This window comes from Cornus florida, unplaced genomic scaffold (genome assembly GCF_030987335.1).
Source record: "Cornus florida cultivar Cherokee Brave unplaced genomic scaffold, ASM3098733v1 CherokeeBrave_3.0.0_Hap2_Chr03, whole genome shotgun sequence".
In the NCBI taxonomy this organism is placed as follows: Eukaryota; Viridiplantae; Streptophyta; class Magnoliopsida; order Cornales; family Cornaceae; genus Cornus; species Cornus florida.
The window spans coordinates 28,127,845-28,146,907 of record NW_026775573.1 but is presented as its reverse complement, the minus strand read 5'-3'; the positions used below and the strand labels follow the sequence as shown (position 1 = coordinate 28,146,907).

At 37.3% G+C, this 19,063-nt stretch overlaps 2 protein-coding genes across 2 annotated transcripts; one reads left to right on the top strand and one right to left on the bottom strand.

The window, feature by feature from the left end:
- Nucleotides 1–4,625: 4,625 nt before the first annotated feature.
- Nucleotides 4,626–5,402, bottom strand: LOC132301353 (uncharacterized). Its single transcript, XM_059798611.1, has one exon. The coding sequence runs from the start codon at nt 5,400–5,402 to the stop codon at nt 4,626–4,628; it is 777 nt and encodes a 258-aa protein (XP_059654594.1).
- A 2,102-nt stretch (nt 5,403–7,504) lies between these two features.
- LOC132301352 (uncharacterized) lies at nt 7,505–12,919 on the top strand. The gene is made up of 6 exons (XM_059798609.1): nt 7,505–7,758; nt 7,883–7,987; nt 9,463–9,630; nt 9,733–9,902; nt 12,575–12,701; nt 12,817–12,919. The coding sequence occupies exons 1-6, from the start codon at nt 7,505–7,507 to the stop codon at nt 12,917–12,919; spliced, it is 927 nt and encodes a 308-aa protein (XP_059654592.1).
- Nucleotides 12,920–19,063: the final 6,144 nt, after the last annotated feature.

Genomic DNA, 19,063 nt, shown 5'->3' with positions numbered 1-19,063 from the left:
CTAACATTGAATGTTGGATGTTGGAATTTAGTTGATATATACTTGATTTATTGGTATTATTGACTATTGGAGGATTGGAAAGTAGGCACCGGTATGGGACGGTGGCATACTAAGGATGGGTTTGGTTTTTAAAACAATACCATTACCCACCTACTTGGAATAAGGATGGGATTAAGTAAAAGTTAAGTCCCGTGGATTTGTATTGTCATGGCAACTACTTGTTGAGCGGCAATACCAGGGATTTTGGATGGATTTTATATATATACTGTTATGGTGCCTCGGTATGAGCTTGAGCCTCAAGACCGATGGCTAGGGAGCGTATATGCATCGGGATGTGTAGCTGGCTACGATGGTTAGAGGTGTACCCTGTTTAGGTATAGGTACATATGCCCACTTCGTGTGCGTTTTAGCATGTTACCTCTATTCAGGTTGAGACCGGCCTGTAGTCCAGTGAGAGTCCTTTAGTGTGACTATATATATATTTACGGACTATTAGCTATTGTTGAATTGTTTAGGATGTACATGAGTATCGGGCCTCTGTTTGGATTGTAGTAGTATAGAACTTGCGCGTGGGCCTGACCCACTTCTATTTTTTTCAGGTACACGACAGTTCCAGGCTTAGACATGTTCGTGCTGAGCAGAGGTCTTTATTCACTCTTCCGACGATGTAGGGCTCTCTCTATAGTTTTATTTCTGGACGTTTATTACAGTTGTTCTATCTTCCGTTTGGATGTTTAATAGGGGTCCATTAGAGATGGATTCCCAAGTTGTAAACTGATGGAGTTTTGGAGTTTGGGTTTGATGGATTTTAATAATTATAATATTTTGCGGATTCTATTTTTAGTTCCTTCCATCTTTAATTTCATTTATTAATTTATTTTATATTCCGTATTCATTATAAAATATTAATTGTTTGATATTCCCTCGGGTTTGGGCCCGGGCCTGATCAACCCGTGTCTCGGATCCGAGGGGTATCACAGTGCCAGCTGCCACTAACTTGCTGAAAGCCTGGCACTCGGCAGAACGCCTCTTGCCACTTGGCTTCTTTTTTTTAATTTTTTTTTAATTTTTTTTTTTATTTTCTGAGCAAGTGTTTGGCGTTCGGCTTTAAGTGCCAGCTGCCACTAACTTGTTGAGAGCCTGGCGCTCGGCAGAACGCCTCTTGCCACTTGGCTTTTTTATTTTATGAGCAAGTGTTTGGCGTTCGGCTTTAAGTGCCAGCTGCCACTAACTTGCTGAACGGGAAGGGTGTAGATTTTTAACAAAGAAGAGGCTTTTTATAAAGCATGCAAATTTCGTACACCTTTAAGCATGCAATTCAGAACGTACAATATGCTTGAAATTAAACTCTACTTTTACTGGTAGTACCTTTTCAGAGACATAGCATTCCATGGCTTATTGACTACCCTTCCTGTCATAGTTTCTAGGACGTATGCCCCCTTCCCAATGACTTCTGCTATTCTGTACGGGCCTTCCCATGGGGAGAACATCTTTTTGACTATTCCCACCTTCCTTTTCAGGACCAGATCGCCAGGAGCGAAACCCCTGTGCCTCACCTTCTTGTTATGGCTATTCACGAGCGTCTGTTGATAAGAGGCGAGCCTCACTGCAGCCGCATCCCTTTTTTCTTCCAATAGATCAAGATTGAACCTCAGCATTCTATCATTCTGCTCTTGTTCCCATGCCAAACTCCTTACAGTTGGAACCAAATGCTCAACTGGTATCACCGCCTCGGTGCCATAGGCCATAGCGAATGGGCTCTCACCAGTTGGCCGTCTTGGGGTTGTTCTGTAAGCCTACAAGATGTTCGGTAGCTCATCTAACCATTTGCCTTTTTCATCCTCCAGCATTTTCTTGATACAAGCAAATATTGTCCTGTTTGTGATTTCAGCTTGACCATTAGCCTGAGGATGACTGACTGCTGCTAACCTCTGATTGATTCCATATTCCTCCAGCAGCTCTCTCACTTGCTTGCTATCGAGGTTGGTTCCATTGTCCATCACGATTGACCTTGGTATGCCAAAACGACAGATAATATTATTCCAGATGAAGCGTCTTACTTGAGTTTGGGTGACACTAGGGTACGGCTCTGCTTCTACCCATTTGGTGAAGTAATCAGTTGCCAGCAGAACGTACTTATTCTGCGATCTTGCAGTCGGCAAAGGGCCAACCACGTCCATCCCCCACTACACGAAAGGCCATGGGGCGGCCATTACGTGCAGGTCTTCAGGTGGTTGATGTATCAATGATCCGAACCTCTGGCATTTATCGCATCTTCTAGAGAATTCTTCTGCATCTCGTGCCATGTTTGGCCAGAAGTACCCCTGTGTCATTGCTTTGTAGGCTAAAGATCTTCCTCCTGAGTGATTTCCGCATACTCCCTCATGAATGGTTCGCATAATCTGTCTAGCTTCTGTAGGGGTAGCATACTTCAAATATGGACCCGAGAAGGAGCGTCTATATAACTGATCGTGCACGATGGCATACTTGGCTGCGCTGGACCTAATTCTTCTTGCCTCGTCCTTACGCTCGGGGAGTGTGCCACTACGTATATAAGCCATGATTGGATCGATCCAGCTCGGCTCATATGGTATAACATTAACATGCTGAGTGCTCGGATTGGACAGTTCTTAAAAAATGGAAGGTTGGATCAGTATGTCGACCGGGATGACCCTAGCTAAAGTATCTCCAGAACTGGATGCACTACAAGCCAAGCGATCGGCATCTTCGTTATACTCTCTTGGCAACTGGATAAACCTGATTTGATCAAAGGCTTTCGCCTCACGCAGAACCGAAGTTCGGTATGCTTCCATGGTCTCATCGTTGGCTCCATAGTCCCCATTGACTTGTCGAATGACTAGTTGCGAGTCACTATAAGCCATCAGATTCTTGATCTTCAATTCCTTAGCCAACTTCAACCCGGCTATCAGCGCCTCGTATTCTGCCTCATTGTTGGTCGCGCTGAACTCTAGTCTTATCGCTTGGCTCAGCGTAGTTCCTTCTGGTGTTTGCAATTGAATTCCAATCCCGGCCCCCATTTGATTCAAGGAGCCGTCTACGAAAAGCTTCCACCAAGAACAATTACAATCCTCCACCGTATCTTCATCATCACAGTCAAGTAGGAAATCCGCCACCGCTTGACTTTTGATTGCTGTCCTGGCCTCGTATGTGATATCAAATGAACTTAATTCAATGGCCCACTTGGTCATTCTCCCCGACAGGTCCGGTTTGTGCAGGATCATTCTCAAAGGGAAAGTTGTTAAAACGACGATTGGGTGAGATTCAAAATAGTGTCTAAGCTTCCTTTTTGCGTTAACCAGCGACAAGGTCATTCGTTCGGCCTTAGAGTATCTTCTCTCTGGTTCAGACATTGTCTTGCTAACATAAAACGCCGGGAACTGCTTACCCTCTTTGTAACGGATCAGAACGGCACTGGTTGCTATGCTGGACACCCCGAGATATAGAAAAAGTCTCTCATTCGGTTCTGGAGCAGACAGAACTGGGGGATTACGCATGTACTCCTTCAGGCTGGTTAGTGCCTGCTGTTGTTCATCCCCCCAAGTTTGCCTTCCATGCCCTCGTATTGTATCGAAGAAAGGTTTACAGCGGTCCGAAAGCTTGGAAATAAATCGGCTGAGCGCGGCTATCCTGCCTGTGAGTGCCTGCACCTCTTTAATTGTCTTTGGCTCTGCATTCCTGATTAAGGCTTCTGCCTGTGCTGGGCTGACCTCGATTCCTCTATGATTGACCACATGTCCCAGGAATTGACTGGAACTTACACCGAATGAGCACTTGGCCGGATTAAGCTTCATTCCATACTGGCGCAACACATCGAACACATCTTGCAGGTGCACTAAATAATCGCTCTTCTTCTTACTCTTGACCACCATATCATCAATGTAAGCCTCGACAGTGCTTCCCATCTGGCCCTTAAAAATCTTACTGATCAGCCTTTGATAAGTGGCTCCAGCGTTTTTTAATCCGAATGGCATGACTTTATAGCAATAAGTCCCTCGTTCAGTAATAAATGAAGTCTTCTCTTCATCAACTGGATCCATAGGAATTTGGTTATAACCGGAATAAGCATCCAGGAACATTAACCGCTCATATCCTGTGGTGGCATCTACCATTTGATCAATCCTGGGCAATGGGAAACTATCCTTTGGGCAGGCTTTGTTTAGGTTGGTGAAGTCGATGCACACTCTCCATTTTCCATTCTTCTTCTGTACTACAACAACGTTAGAAAGCCAGGCCGGGTACTGAACTTCTCTGATGAATCCGGCTTCAAGCAGCTGATCAACCTCCTCAGCTATAATCTGGTTTCGTTCTGGAGCAAATCTTTTCTGCTTCTGCTTTACTGGTTTTGCATTCGGATCCACATTGAGGGAATGGCAGGATACAACAGGATTTATCCCCGGCATATCTGAATGGCTTTATGCGAATACATCCGCATTCCGAATCAGGAAATTAGTCAACTCTAGTCTCTCTTCTTCAGTGAGTTTGGTGCCCACCCTTGTTGTTCGGTCTGGTCTTCCACGGTCAATCTTTGCTTCATGAAGGGGTTCTGTGGTCAGAACTGGCGGCTCCTCCCCCCCATCCTTGTTGGGTGAAGAATTCTGTAGTTGCTATTTTGGAATGGCGGAACGGATGGGATTCTTCCCTTTTCCAGCAGATTTTAAAGTTACTGAATAACATTCTTTAACCGCAACCTGGTCCCCGTGTATATCTATCACCTTGGACCCATTCGGACCTAGGCATCGCATCACTTGATGTAAGGTTGACGGAACGCCCTGAACTCTGTGAATCCATCCTCTGCCCATCAAGAGGTTGTATGATGGAAAAATTTCCACTACTACGAAACTTTCGGTCAAAACTCGCTCAGCGGCTTGCACTGTCAATTCTACTATTCCAATGGGTTCCACTCGCTTCCCATCAAATCCGAGCAGCGGATTCCCTGTGGGTTTGAGCTTTTCGGGTGCGATCTCCAGTCGGTCGAACGTCACCCTGGGCATGACATTCGCACTACTTCCTGGATCAATCAGGACTCTCCGAACCAGGCATTCTGCAATTGTCAGACTGACGACTAGCGGATCTTCATGAGGAATCTGAACGCGTAGCAGGTCCGTTTTATCAAACTTTATCGAAGTGGACGCGTTCTGCTGGTGTAAAGCATGCACACTGCCAATTCTTCTTTTCAGCTGGGCCTGGCGTAACCTCGTCCTGAGCAACTCTTCTGACTCCGTCGTTTGCTCAGGCCGGCCATGAATTTCATTTATAATCCTGACGGGTTGGGAGTTGTGTTGGTTTGGCCTCTGGTTCCGCTTGATTTGCTCAGTCGGGCGATTATGCTCTTGCACCAGACCCTGGACATAGCTTGCAAACTCCTCCTTTGCGATCAGCATCTCTACCTACCTCCTTAGGTTCCTGCATTCGTTAGTCTGATGCCCAAAATCACTATGGAAAGCACAATGTTTAGTCTGATCTCTCTGTTCAAGAGGTTGCCTGATTGGCAGAGGAGGATGAAACTTATCTTTGTTCTCCTGGTATAGCCTTGCTAAAGTGACTCTGAGTGGAGTGACTGATTCCTCCTCCCTGGGCCTCTTCTCCGCCTTCCATGAGGGGTGACGTTGCGGTTGAGCTTGTTTTTGCTGGATCTTGGCTTTGGACTTCTCCTCCGTCGAAATAATCGACGTCTTCCTTGAATTAGCTGCTTCTTCCTCCTCAAGGCGAACAAAACTGTCAGCTCTCTCGTTCAGCTCGTCCATTGTCTTTGGCGTATTAACCACCAAGCTGGTGTGGAACGGCGTCCCCCGGTTCATTACGAGTTTAAATGCTTGGACTGCTGTGGACGGGTGGCACTCCATTACCATGCTCTTAACGAGGTTGAACCGGGTAAGAAAAGCTTGGAGCCGCTCATCCTCATGCTGCTTCATTGTAAAAAGGCTCGATACATCCTTAGCCGGACGCTTATTCCCGTAATACTGGCTTATGAACTTATCGCATAAGTCCTGGAAACTGGCGATTGAGCCTTGAGCCAGATTCTTGAACCAATTGAGAGCTGGTCCAGCCAGGCTCGTAGGGAAACACTTGCACATCAAAGGATCATTATTAGTATTCAAAGCCATTTTTAACTGAATATGGTATATGTGATCGACCGGATCAGTTGTTTCGTCAAACAGAATGAAGATCGGCATGGAAAACTTCTTCGAATTCGGCGTGTTCAGAATTTCATCAGTGAACAGCGATGCGACCGTCCTTGCTGAGGAACGCAATGCTTCGTTTTCTCTTGAAAATCGTGACGGAAATCCTCGATCGACAGATCTCCTTTCCGAACTATTGTAATCAACTGTCGCTAATGAAGGTCGGTATGGCGGATCGAACGACCTATCCTTCGCAAATTCACTCCGCCATGGTGACGCAACCCGATGTTCATACGCTGGTGCTTCCTCCCTCATAATCCGTTTGTGATGCGGTTCCAGACGAATAGATCCTTCCCGATCTTCTACTCTGCCGGCATTCGGAGGCAGATTACCGATTATATCTTCATCACGACGTAGACCACCACGATTGACGTCTTCTGGATCACCTTGACGATCAGCTTCGGACGGTAAAGCTCCCTCTCCTTCAGGAGGTGGCCTCGGAACTGCAAGAGCCTCACGATGCTCCATTCCAGCTCGTAGCTCTGCATTTTCTTTCCTCAAAGCATCGATCATGTTCATCAGCTCGTCGAGCTTTGTCTGCTGGCCGTTCTCCAAAGGATTCGAGTTCGCCTCTCCGATCATCATTCCAGATCGGAGCAAAGTCATCAACTGCAGACTTCTTGACCAAATCGGAGCTCCGCTAACGCGCGCACACCAGATCTGAACCTACACTTGCTGAATTCAGTCCACTACTGGCCGGATTCAGTAATCACAACAGATCGCAATTGCGCAGTTCGCCGGATCAAGCACGGATCTGATCTGCTTGGATCGGACGCCAATTTTCCGAAATCAACCAGAGCCTTGACTCGTCAAGACAAGGCGTATTATCATCAATGTTGATTCAGCTTTCGCAGAGTAGTCGTCTTCCTCGCAGAATGCGTTGAATCGATCCGATCTAGAATGATATCAATCAATCCTTCTTGTGATTCCCACAGACGGCGCCAATTGAAAGTACAAAGAATTTTTCCCTAATTGTAGAGAGAGAAACTTTACACCCCCAATAATCTTTCAACCACTTTTCCCTCTCAATCCCTTCTATTTATAAACAATTACAACCTCCACTGAGCTGATCCTATCATATTCTCCTTTGGCTGGACTCGATTCCTCTCATTTCATCATGGGCTTCTGAAATGGCTTTATGGACTGGCTCCATCCCGTTTATCCACATCCGACCCATCCTATGCAATGTGGATCACTCCAAGCCCGGGTCGTTTTGGTATCCTCAAATATAGATCAATATAAAGATAGATATTTATATATAATGTCATAATGTAGATGCTGAACAAGTAAGGCGCTTCCATGGGATGAAAACTGAATGGGGTTTTGAGAAATTTGTGTCTCTAGAAGAGTTCCAAAATCCTTCAAATGGGTACCTAATAGATGACACCTGTGTATTCAGAGCAGAGGTTTTTGTTACGAAATATGAAGGGAAGGGTGAGTGTCGGTCCATGAAAAAGCTACTATGGGACAAAATTTTCACTTGGAAGATTTATAATTTTTCAGAAATAACTAAACGACGTCTGTGCTCAGAGGAGTTTGACATTGGAGGTTGGAACTGGTATGATCCTCCTTTATTTATTATTATTGTTATTTGAAAATTTAGATGTTCTCAAATTCAAACAGGCTTGTTTGATTTCCAAGGTATAAAAGCTGTTATTTGTGTCCTGTTGTAATGAGTTCAGGAAGCTTTTTCTCTATCCCAAAGGAAATGGTGAGGTGAAAGGTGTGAGCCTATCTCTGTTTCTTGAAGTAGCTGAATCTGAAAAACGCTACCTTAAATCCAAACTGTATGCAAAATCCACGTTGAGGATAATGGACCAAGTCAATGGTGAACACGAAGAATCCTAGATTTTTGGCTTTAATCGGGTCTGTCTTGTTGCTTTCTTCTCCAATCCTAAATCATCGGTTTTTTTTTTTCCCTGTAATTAACTAAACCATCGGTTTACTTAGTTGAAGAAATTAATTGAAGAAAGAGCCAACAGTAAATCCTCTCATTGTGGGTTGAAGATTTATGTACCATGCAATGTTTCTTGTAAATAAGAACCATTCAATTGAGCTCTTCCATTGCACCCCAAATTATTGCTAGAATTCTTGGGTGGGATGGAATACTATGCTGTGCTGTTCGTAGTGATCGAGAGAGAGATTGGTATATTAAAATATATATATATATATATATATATATATATGATTTGTTTTTTTACATGGGCTTTTCAGTCCTTTGATATTTTATTGATCCGTTGTCTATGAAACAGTATATATAAAAATATATATATTTTGACCAGATCTAAGAATTTTTTTTGAAGAAATTAAAATAAATTAATAAAATTTAAACTTTTAATTTTGTGTGGCTTGTCCGACACTTGCAGAGTCGTGTCCACATGTGTCAGTGTTGGACCCATATTCTTATACTTTTTAACAGTGTACGTTCGTCTTCCAATATTACCATGACTGTGGAGCAGTAAAGAGTGAAGAAACAAGTTAGCTGATTTACTCAAGGAAAATTTAGAACTTCACTACTTAATTTTGTATATTTTAAAAAATGCTAACTTTTTCAAACTATTAGATTTCACTGCTAATTTTTTAAAACTAATTATTACAAAATTATACTAAAAATTCACTACTTAATTTTGTATATTTTAAAAAATGTTAACTTTTTCAAATTATTAGATTTGACTGCTTATTTTTTAAAATTAGTTACAAAATTACACTAAAACACTATCCGTTGTCTATCTGGATTGATGTACATATATATATATATATATATATATATACACACACACAACTAAGCCTAAGAGAAGTGATCACCAACAAGAAAGTCAAAAGTCGTTTTTATTAATTCTTACATTTTAGATTCAGCAAGAAATGTCATCTAACATAGTTGGTAAGTTAATTTTTTTTTTTTATTTTCCGGGTAATGGGGAAGGGTACATCTCTTTATACCTGGTAATAGTTGACACAGAAGACCGACCTTGTGGTTGGGAGGTTAACTTAAACTTCAAATTATTTGTGTTTGATAATAATATACACAACAAGCACTTAACAATTGAAGGTAATGTAATACATATTATTTTTATTATACATTAAATATTCAGAAATCTACTATAGCAACACAATATTTATTGATACATATCTCCAAGTGTAGATGTTGAACAACTAAGGTGCTTCCATTGGATGAAGAGTGAATTTGATTTTATATGATTTTCCATTGTACACAAAAATCTTCTTTTATTTTCCCTTTACATGAATTTATTTACTATTGTAGCCCGGGTCATGTTAATATATGTGTTGAATCTGATGCAGAAGTTAAAAGATTATTGCGTGATGTTAAACCATCACATAACTTATTCAAGATAGAGTCTTTCTCAACGCTTCTGGAAACCAAAATTGAAAAATATGAAACAGATGATTTTGAGGCTGGTGGCTATAAATGGTGGGTTTGAACTTTTTTATTTTTTTCCTTACACGGTTCAATTTATCTATGTTCTCTATGTCGAGACTAAATTAATCATATCTATGGATTTTGGAATTTCAGGAAATTGTGTATATACCCAAATGGAAATAAGAAAAGGAATGGGGAAGGGTACATCTCTTTATACCTGGTAATAGTTGATACAGAAAACCTTCCTTGTGGTTGGGAGATTAACGTAAACTTCAAATTGTTTGTGTTTGATAATATACAACACAAGTGCTTAACTATTGAAGGTAATGTAAGATATATTTTTTATTATACATTAAATATTCAGAAATCTACTATAGCAACACAATATATATTGATACATATATGTGTAGATGTTGAACAATGTAATACCCCTAATTTCGGAACACGAGTTGATCATATCCGCGCACAAAACCAAGGGATATCAAAACAATTAAAGTACTTCAAATAAACACATAGTACAAAATGAAATAAAAGAATACATAATACGCAGAAGAAAAACTAATAAATAAAAATCTCAATTAATAACTCTCCAATAGTTACAACTTGGGAATCCCGTAACTTAAGGACCCTTTAACTAAAATCCACTATCCATAAATCTATTAATAATTACTGAAGTAATAATAATAAAATTCGATAAATACATGATTATTTTATATGCTAATACATGATTAAAATCACATAAATATACATTGAAATTGCTCGAATAATATTAAGCAACTAAATCCTTCATTCATAACATGTAAGTTAATTAAAATTCCATATTGTTCAAGTCCTTAGTATATTAATGTATATTATGCATTTTGAGATTTTAACCACTCTATTTCAACCATTTAAATCACCTAATTTGATCTAAATAACCTTGGAACACCCTAATCCTCAAAACAAAACTTAAAAACGAATTATGCAACTACATTCATCCTCCCTGAACAATACTGAGTGTAGAAGTAATAACTGTCCACAATTCAGTTATCTACTCTATCTCGCATCTGTGTTTACTGTGTGAACGTAAACTATCGACCTTCGTAATCTATGTCATTCAATCAGTTTCTACAATAAATATTATCTCCTATATACTAATTTAGCATACGATTCTGACGCCTATGCTCCTTCCTCCTCAAATACCTTCCAAATCAGTGTCTTACCATTTTCGGATAAGACTCAACAATTTACCATTAGGACATACTAACGGACCGAATATAGAATACAATGAATCCTAACCTTAAGCTCTAATTAAAAGAGTACACAACGCGGAAGTCACACAACGAAAGACACCCTAGGGAAACTTGAACCTGGAGTGCTCTGATACCAACTGTGATACCCCCTAATTTCAGAACATGGGTTGATCAAATCCGCGCACAAAATTAAGAGATATCAAAACAATTAAACACTCCAATGGACCAGATTAGTGTGTGTATCAAATTCCTATGCACTCGTTCACACTGGATTTCAACCCTATTGTTGCGCACATACTACTGACGCCTCCGCCAGTGTATATATATATAAATAACATTTATATAATTTTGTTAAAATAATATAGAAAACAATTATAGCATAATTTCAAAAAAATATAAAATAAATTTAGAAAATTCAGAAAAATAAATCCTAATTAACTCATCTTGGGTCACAGATCAAGTATAACAATGATTTTAAATGTATACAACCTATATATATAATTAAAATCCAACAATTCCAAAAAATAAAATAATAATAAAACATGCTTTTAATATTCCAATTTAATCCTGATTTAATCAAATAAAATTAACTTAATATTTTTTTTATTAACTCCTTTCTAACCATGATTTAAAGTGAAATCCTTATGGGTTTTAAGAGGAAAGTTAGAAAAGAACTCGCTTGAAGGTTTCAAAACGAAACCGACGCTTCAAGCTTTGATTGTCTTTTCCAATCCAAACGTCCTCCTTCTCAGATCCGGTCTCCTCCTTATCAGCCCTTCTTCTTCCTCTCTCTCTGCCTCCCTTATTTTTCTAAGGTGTAAACTTTTAATCCTAAAGCCTTATGTGTATATTTATACACATTAAAATCCAAATTCTATTCCAACTAGGACTATGAATTAAAATAATAATCTTTAAATAATTTATAGATATATACATATATTATATATATATATATATATATATATATATATATATATATATATATATATATACGCCTTCCATAATTAACCCATTGGCTAATTAAATCATATATACTTATATATATCAATAAATATATATCTATATATATATATATCTTTCTATAATAATTATTAATTAATTATATTTATATATAATTATATATATATATATATATATATATAATTAATACAAAAATGATCATTTAAATAATTAAATAATCATGAGCCTTTATTAATTAACCCAATAAGGCTTCATACAAGCCCAAGACCACATCTTTTGGTTCAACTTCCCTTAAGCCCAAATTCAATTAATTTAAATAAACCAAATAATAAAATAAAATAAAATAAAATAAAAATCCTAATTACACTAAGCACATAAACAAAATAATAAATTACAACCAAGTTGCACCATACCAATAAAATCAACACGCCAACAATTCAATCAATAATTAAGCACACACACACAACAATTATCAAATCAATAATTCACGAAATATAAATAAAATAAAATAATTAATCTAAGCACTCAATAAAACAAATCAATTAAAAATTAAAATAAACACAATTAATTCAAATTGAATCAAATAAATTATTTAAAAATAAAATAAAAGTAATTAATTTCAATTAATAAATCCTTTAAAATATTGGGGTATTACAAACAACTAAGGTGCTTCCATTGGATGAAGAGTGAATTTGGTTTTGAGAAATTTCTCTCTCTCGAAGAGTTCCAAAATCCTTCGAATGGGAACCTCATAGATGACAGCTGTGTATTTGGAGCAGAGGTTGTTGTTATGAAATTGGCAGGCAAAGGTGAGTCTTTGTCCATTACAAACTTACGAAGTGACAATGTTTACACTTGGGAGATTGATAATTTTTCAGCATGCAAAGAATCTCTTTTCTCTAGGGAGTTTAACATTGGAGGACGAAAGTGGTATGATCAACATTTCCATGTCTTCCTTAAATTTGGCTATTCTTAATTTGAAATTGGCTTTTTTGATTTCTAGGCTAAGTTATTATTTCTGTCTTCTTAATTATAATGAATGCAGGAAGCTTTTGTTATGTCCCAATGGACATGGAACTGCAAAAAGCCAAAGCCTATCTCTATTTCTTGAACTAGCTGATTCTGGAAACCTCTTTCTTAAACCCTAACTGTGTGCAAAATACAAGCTGAGGATAAGGGACCAAGTCTTTAGTGAACACCGAGAAAGGGAACATAAGAACTGTATATTTTTGTTTTTTTTTTTTTTTGGGTCAATCTAACAATTTCTTTGAAATTTTATCTTTGCAGTTGATTTCTGGTTCTCTGCCACGCGTACGATCAGTGGATACGTGAGCTTCATGGTCTAAGTGATCTCAATGACAAATCAAAGGGCTTCATAGTGAATGATACTTTAATTGTTGAAGCAGAAATTGAAATGTTGTCTATGACAAAGGGATTCAGATAAAGAAACAAGAAAAGTAGAGGTGGGTGAAGGATTTGCTCATAGTGTTCAGTGTTGTTGTAGTACGCTTTAGTACTGACCATTATGATTAAAATTCCAGTGGACTTTGATTTGCTTATGATGCCTATCAAACATGGGATTATGGAAATCTCTTTGATAAAACACATTTTGTTAATTTGATTTGTGTATTGTTGGTATAACGTTTAGACTAAAAGCATTTTCAAGAATTGGTCTTGCACCACTCCAGTGATTTTATACTCTCTGTGCAAGACCATTTCTTGAAAGTGCTAAGCTTAAGAAGTCTCTGAGCATGTCATTAGATAACATCATCTTCCAAAAACAACAATAATACTAACATGAGGTCTACCTGAACAAAAGCTTAAATTGAGCTGAAGACCCATAAATAGATAAATATATAAATAAATATATTGAGAGACATGTCAAAGAAAGAAGTGTAATATAACATATATATATATATATATATATATATATATATATATTGGACCTATCCGAAAGGAAGTTTTATTATTTGGAAAGAATACACCTACAACATACTACCACACACACACACACACACACACACATATATGAATTGCAGCGCCTCTATGTTGCTTGTTTCTTGATTTCGGCGCCCACCGTCTTTGCATCATCATACCAACCTTATATCAGCACATCATTGTACCAATCAAAAGCTTTTCCTTCTTTGCATCATCAAACCAACCTTATATCACCCAAAGGCAGATCCAGAAATTGTCAATGGGGTGGGCTAAAATTAAATATAAATTTAATAAAATAATCTCGTAAGCAAATTTTTTTAGTAGGGCTTGTTTGGCTTGGGCGTTTATTTTAATATTGTAGCTTAACTGGCTTGGGCTTGTATGGGTGGGCTAATACTAATAATAAATTTTTTTTTTTTTTTTCTTGGCTGGATTAAAATTACCCATAGTAATTTTTTTTTAAAAAAACAAACATTAGGGTGGGCTGGAGCCTAACCCTACCCTAGCTAGATACACCATTGATATCACCACATCATTATACCAATCAAAAGCCTCCAACTAGTCACACCAACAAAACACTATCATGTACTGATTATGAGTAGACCCACTGTTATAACACTCCCCCTTGGGTCCACTAATTTACACTAAGAAGATGCCTCGTTAAAATCTTGCTAGAAAAAACCCAGTGGGATGAAAATCTAGCAAAGGAAAAATAGTACAATATTCTTGTGTATGTGAAAATAGTATTGCATAGGTTAAAACTGTCTCATTAAAACCTTGCAAGGAAAATCCAGTGGGACAAGACCTGAGCGAAGGAAAAAGAGTACAGTATGCCAATACCTTTCTAATCATTTTTCCCCCTTATATGCATATTTGTTGCATTACTTCAGCATGGAAAGTCTTTGAGTTTTAATATCGTGCATCAGTTTCTTGAATGTCATACCATAGAGCTCAACTACATGTACTCCCGGCTTGCTTCATAGATCGCCTTGATATAGTAGTGTTGCTACAAGTTAATCAGTATCTTGTTTATGATCGAGCTTTATGTGGATTCAGAAAGATAACCTACATCAGGTATTTGAGAGAAACTTTGCACTACCAATCGTGCTTTGTATCTTACAATTTAATTTCCCTCGTTTCATTATAGTACAAATATTCATTTACAGGCTTATTACTTTTAAGTGTCTGGACTATAGGTCTAAGTATTTTTTAAATTCTGCATGTATTAATTTTTTTCATTTTGGCCAATCATTTTACATCGATGTTTTTAACATTCAGGATCCTTATCAGTGTCAAAATACCAAGAGCAACTTACAATTAAAAATATATATTGTCGACAATATTTTTCTTTTCACTATAATTTATTGAGATCTCAGCATTGTCAGGTACATATGCCTCTTCAAGGGTATGTGTCTCATAAAGAGCAATTAGTTCATCATGTTTAGGTACCTAGGCCTTGCCCAATTAGGAGCTATTTGTTTAGAAAATCTAGATTGATCAATCATTTTGTTGCTTTATTTATGAGAGTGGCATCTTCAAGAGTGTCAATTTCTTTATGTACCTTTTCATTTTGTTGCTCTCTTTAGAGTGGCCTCTCCAGGAGCGCCAACTCCTTTATGCAACTTTTCTTATGCTTTCCTCTTCGAGAATAGTATCTTTTGCACCAACAGATCTCCCACGCTTCAGGCATATTTTAGATGTATTTGTTGTAATATTGATGAATTGTCTTATATGGATATCAATATTGGAAACTTTGCAACTGGCATATAATTACTTTCTTGATGCTATTGAACATTCAAAAGATTTTATCTAGTCTTCTAGTTGCGACATTTCTCCCTTTAATGGTGGAAAAATTACAAAGATTTCCTTAAAGATATCATCTTTTAAAGATACAAGATATCTTATATAAAGAAAATGCTAACCAAGTACATTATGCAAGAAATATATCTTTATCATTTATTTTCTATGCTCAGTCATTGCATTAGTCAGATTCATGCATCTTTAAATATGCAATATCCATACTAATTTAAAAGAATTATAGATGAAAATACACTAAAAATAACACACTAATTATTATACAATAAAAGAAACACACCAGCAACAGTACAATAAAAGAAAACTAACATACCAGCGACAATACAACAAAAGAAAACTAACACACCAAAAGAAAAATAACACACTACCGATAAAAAGATGATGATCATTAATTGATGCGGACATCTCCATCACCAATCAAATGATCAATTTTGGCACTTGGATCTTCAAATAAATCTAAAACGTCAAAATGAGCAATGTCCAATGGTTCACATATTTCTGCAACATTTGTTTCAATTTCTTTCCCTTTTTCCTATTATTGAGGCTTGGTAAAGATTGACTAAATGCTTGGGCGTTCGACAAACTTGTGACTACTGCCCATTCATGCCACACCTATAACAAGCATCTTTATACTTCTTAGAATGTTTATCTTGTAAACCTTTCATTTTTTTTTACTTGTTATCACTTGTATTCCCCTCCCGGTGGTACGGTGAGTAGCTTCTTCTAAGAGATATCGAGGAATGATAACCACCACGGTTATGGTGATTATTTCTACCGCGACCACGACTACGTCCACAACCATGTCCACGATCGTGAAATGAGGATGTATTTATTTCAAAAAATAGATCTGATCCGATCGGATGAGACTGGTGGTTTTTTTAATAAAAGTTTGTTATTTTGTTCGGCCACCAATAAGCATGAAATTAACTCCGAATATTTAGTGAATCGACGCTCTCAATACTGCTGTTGGAGGAATACGTTCGAGGCATGGAATGTTGAGTAAGTATTTTCCAGCATGTCCTCATCAGTAATATTTTCTCCACATAACATTAATTGTGAGCTTATTTTGAATAAGACCGAATTATATTCGCTCACACTTTTGAAATCCTACAGACGCAGGTGTATCCAGTCATATCTGGCCTTTGGAAAGGTTACGGTCCTTTGATGCTCATACCATTTCTTCAAATTTTTTCTAAGTGTGAGTGGGTCTTTAACCGTGAGGTACTCACTTTTCAATTCCTTATGGATATGACGCCGAAGGAAAATCATTGACTTTGTCCGATCTTGTAGAGATGCTTCATTTCCTTCTGTAATTGTATTTTTGAGATTCATTGCATCCAAGTGGATCTCAGCATCAAGGATCCATGATAAATAATTCTTACCCAAAATATCAAAGGCAACAAATTAAAGCTTTGTTAGATTCGACATTCTCGGGATACTATAAATGATAAAATAACATAGTTAGAATTTGTGAGGACCAAGTTTTTTTTTCCTTTTCCTTTTTTATTTATTTTTAACTGCATTACCCTTATTCATGAAATTGTAGTGTTTATATTATGCTTATAAGCTTTATTTTTATTTGTGGGACATTATTGCATTTTGTTATGTTGTGGGGCCTACGGTTGACTAATTGGTGACATATGTGTGGATAAGAATGTATGTGATATGTACATGTGTGTGTAGATAAGCCAAACCCTCTCATTCCTCACTCCATCGACACTCTCTTTTGTCTTTCCCTCTCTTCTCTTTTTCATTTTACTTCAACCATTTTCCCACCATTTCACCTCCAACCTTTGAGATTTTGAGGTTGCCATAGAAGGGAAAGTTGACGAGAATATCGGTGGCTTCAAAACCCCTCAATCAATTTTGGATTTGGAGCACATTCTTCCTTTGTGGTAGCTAGGGTTTGCTCCTAGCTTGAGGTAGGGGTGTATTGTGCTTATAACTTTGGGGTTCTAGGAATTTTATGACCATTGTGTGAGTTATGTATACACTTGTGTGGGGGGGTTGGATTAGAGAGCTTATATAATGATTTAATGGCATGTCCATAATGTTTTATTGAGTTCTTATGTTAATTTTCATGTGTAACATGTTATTTGTTTCATTTTTTATATTATTGGTGTTTATTAAAGTGTTAGATTTTAATGTGTACAATTACTTGTAATTAAAGTATCTTACATATTGTGGTTGTTCATGGAATTATAATGTATTTCTTACCTTGTGAGGGTTAACTTTGAAGATGTATATTTCTATAATGATATTAAACTTTTACACGCTTGAAATTTGATATTGATAACATGAAGTCACATGATCTTAAAATACCCAATTTGTTGACATTGCATCAAAGAGTATGTCATTATAATGATTTGGACCATAGGATATGGAGTGTGTGATTAGTATAATTTATGTGCGCTTGTGAGGTGCAATTTGGGCATATCATGGTATATGGATTATTTTGTGGACTTGTTTGTTGATTTTGGGAACTCAGGGGTTGTTACTTTAAGAATGTGAGGGCTTGGCGCTTGCTGGTGAAACATGAGTTTCCCCACTTTATATTGACTAATCGGTTAGTTTCCGGCAGACTAGTAATCCGAGAACGACTATTTTTATTTAGGCGCATAGCATGGCTATGTGACCGGAAGTGTGGGTGTGTTTCGAGTTATCCCATTAATTGATTTCGACTTTTATTTTCAAGTTGGCATTTATGTGTTATTACAACTTGTGGATTTATGTACATTATACTATATTGTTTATGTTTGTCTTGATGAATGGATTAATATTATTTATGCTAGACTATGATGATCTTATTTAAGTTTCCTTTGAGACTAAACGTTAAGAAGCATGTTCCTTGTATTGTATGACCATGCCATGTTTGTATAGTTTTGAGAAACCTAGTTTATTTTTCATGAGATATTACTACGGAACAATTCGTTGCTCACTCCGTTGATTTTTATATTTTTCAGGAAAGGGCATTGCCCAAGAGGAGTTTCCTCATCCCTAGTTTGATTGGACCTTGACAACATTTTTGAGCTATTTGTGATAATTGTGACATCCATTGTGTAGCTTACTTTGGACTTGTATTTTGACTCATGGTGTATTTGGATAATGTATTTGATGACACATGTTTGTAATATTCTTTTGGAGGAGGGAAATGACTTAGGAACTCATTTATCTATCTTTTGGAGTTCTTATGAAATTTCTTCTCTTATCTCTACTCATGTAATCCCTTAACATTATTTCTCACTTTATGGATTGTAATGAGGCTATGGTGGCCTTGACTTATGTGGTGTGATTGAACAATTATTGCATGATGTATGTAAATGGGTTCACTTAAATAGTCTAAGGTATATGGTTAATTAAGAATTTAAGCATATTATTATTATTATTATTATTATTATTATTATTATTCATGAAATCCATTATCAGTATGTTTTGTGCTTATGTAGATTCAAGTTATTAATGAAACCATTGAATGATTAGGTAACCTTATGATGACGTACTTGATTTATTGACATTGCATGTAAACTGATATTGGCTCA

Bases quoted from the DNA above. Each gene is read 5' to 3' on its own strand.
- LOC132301353 (XM_059798611.1), bottom strand. From the start codon at position 5,402: ATGCTGATCGCAAAGGAGGAGTTTGCAAGCTATGTCCAGGGTCTGGTG.
- LOC132301352 (XM_059798609.1), top strand. From the start codon at position 7,505: ATGAAAACTGAATGGGGTTTTGAGAAATTTGTGTCTCTAGAAGAGTTC. The intron at 7,988-9,462 runs GTATGCAAAATC...TTACTATTGTAG, and splicing joins CGCTACCTTAAATCCAAACT to CCCGGGTCATGTTAATATAT. The intron at 9,631-9,732 runs GTGGGTTTGAAC...TTGGAATTTCAG, and splicing joins GAGGCTGGTGGCTATAAATG to GAAATTGTGTATATACCCAA.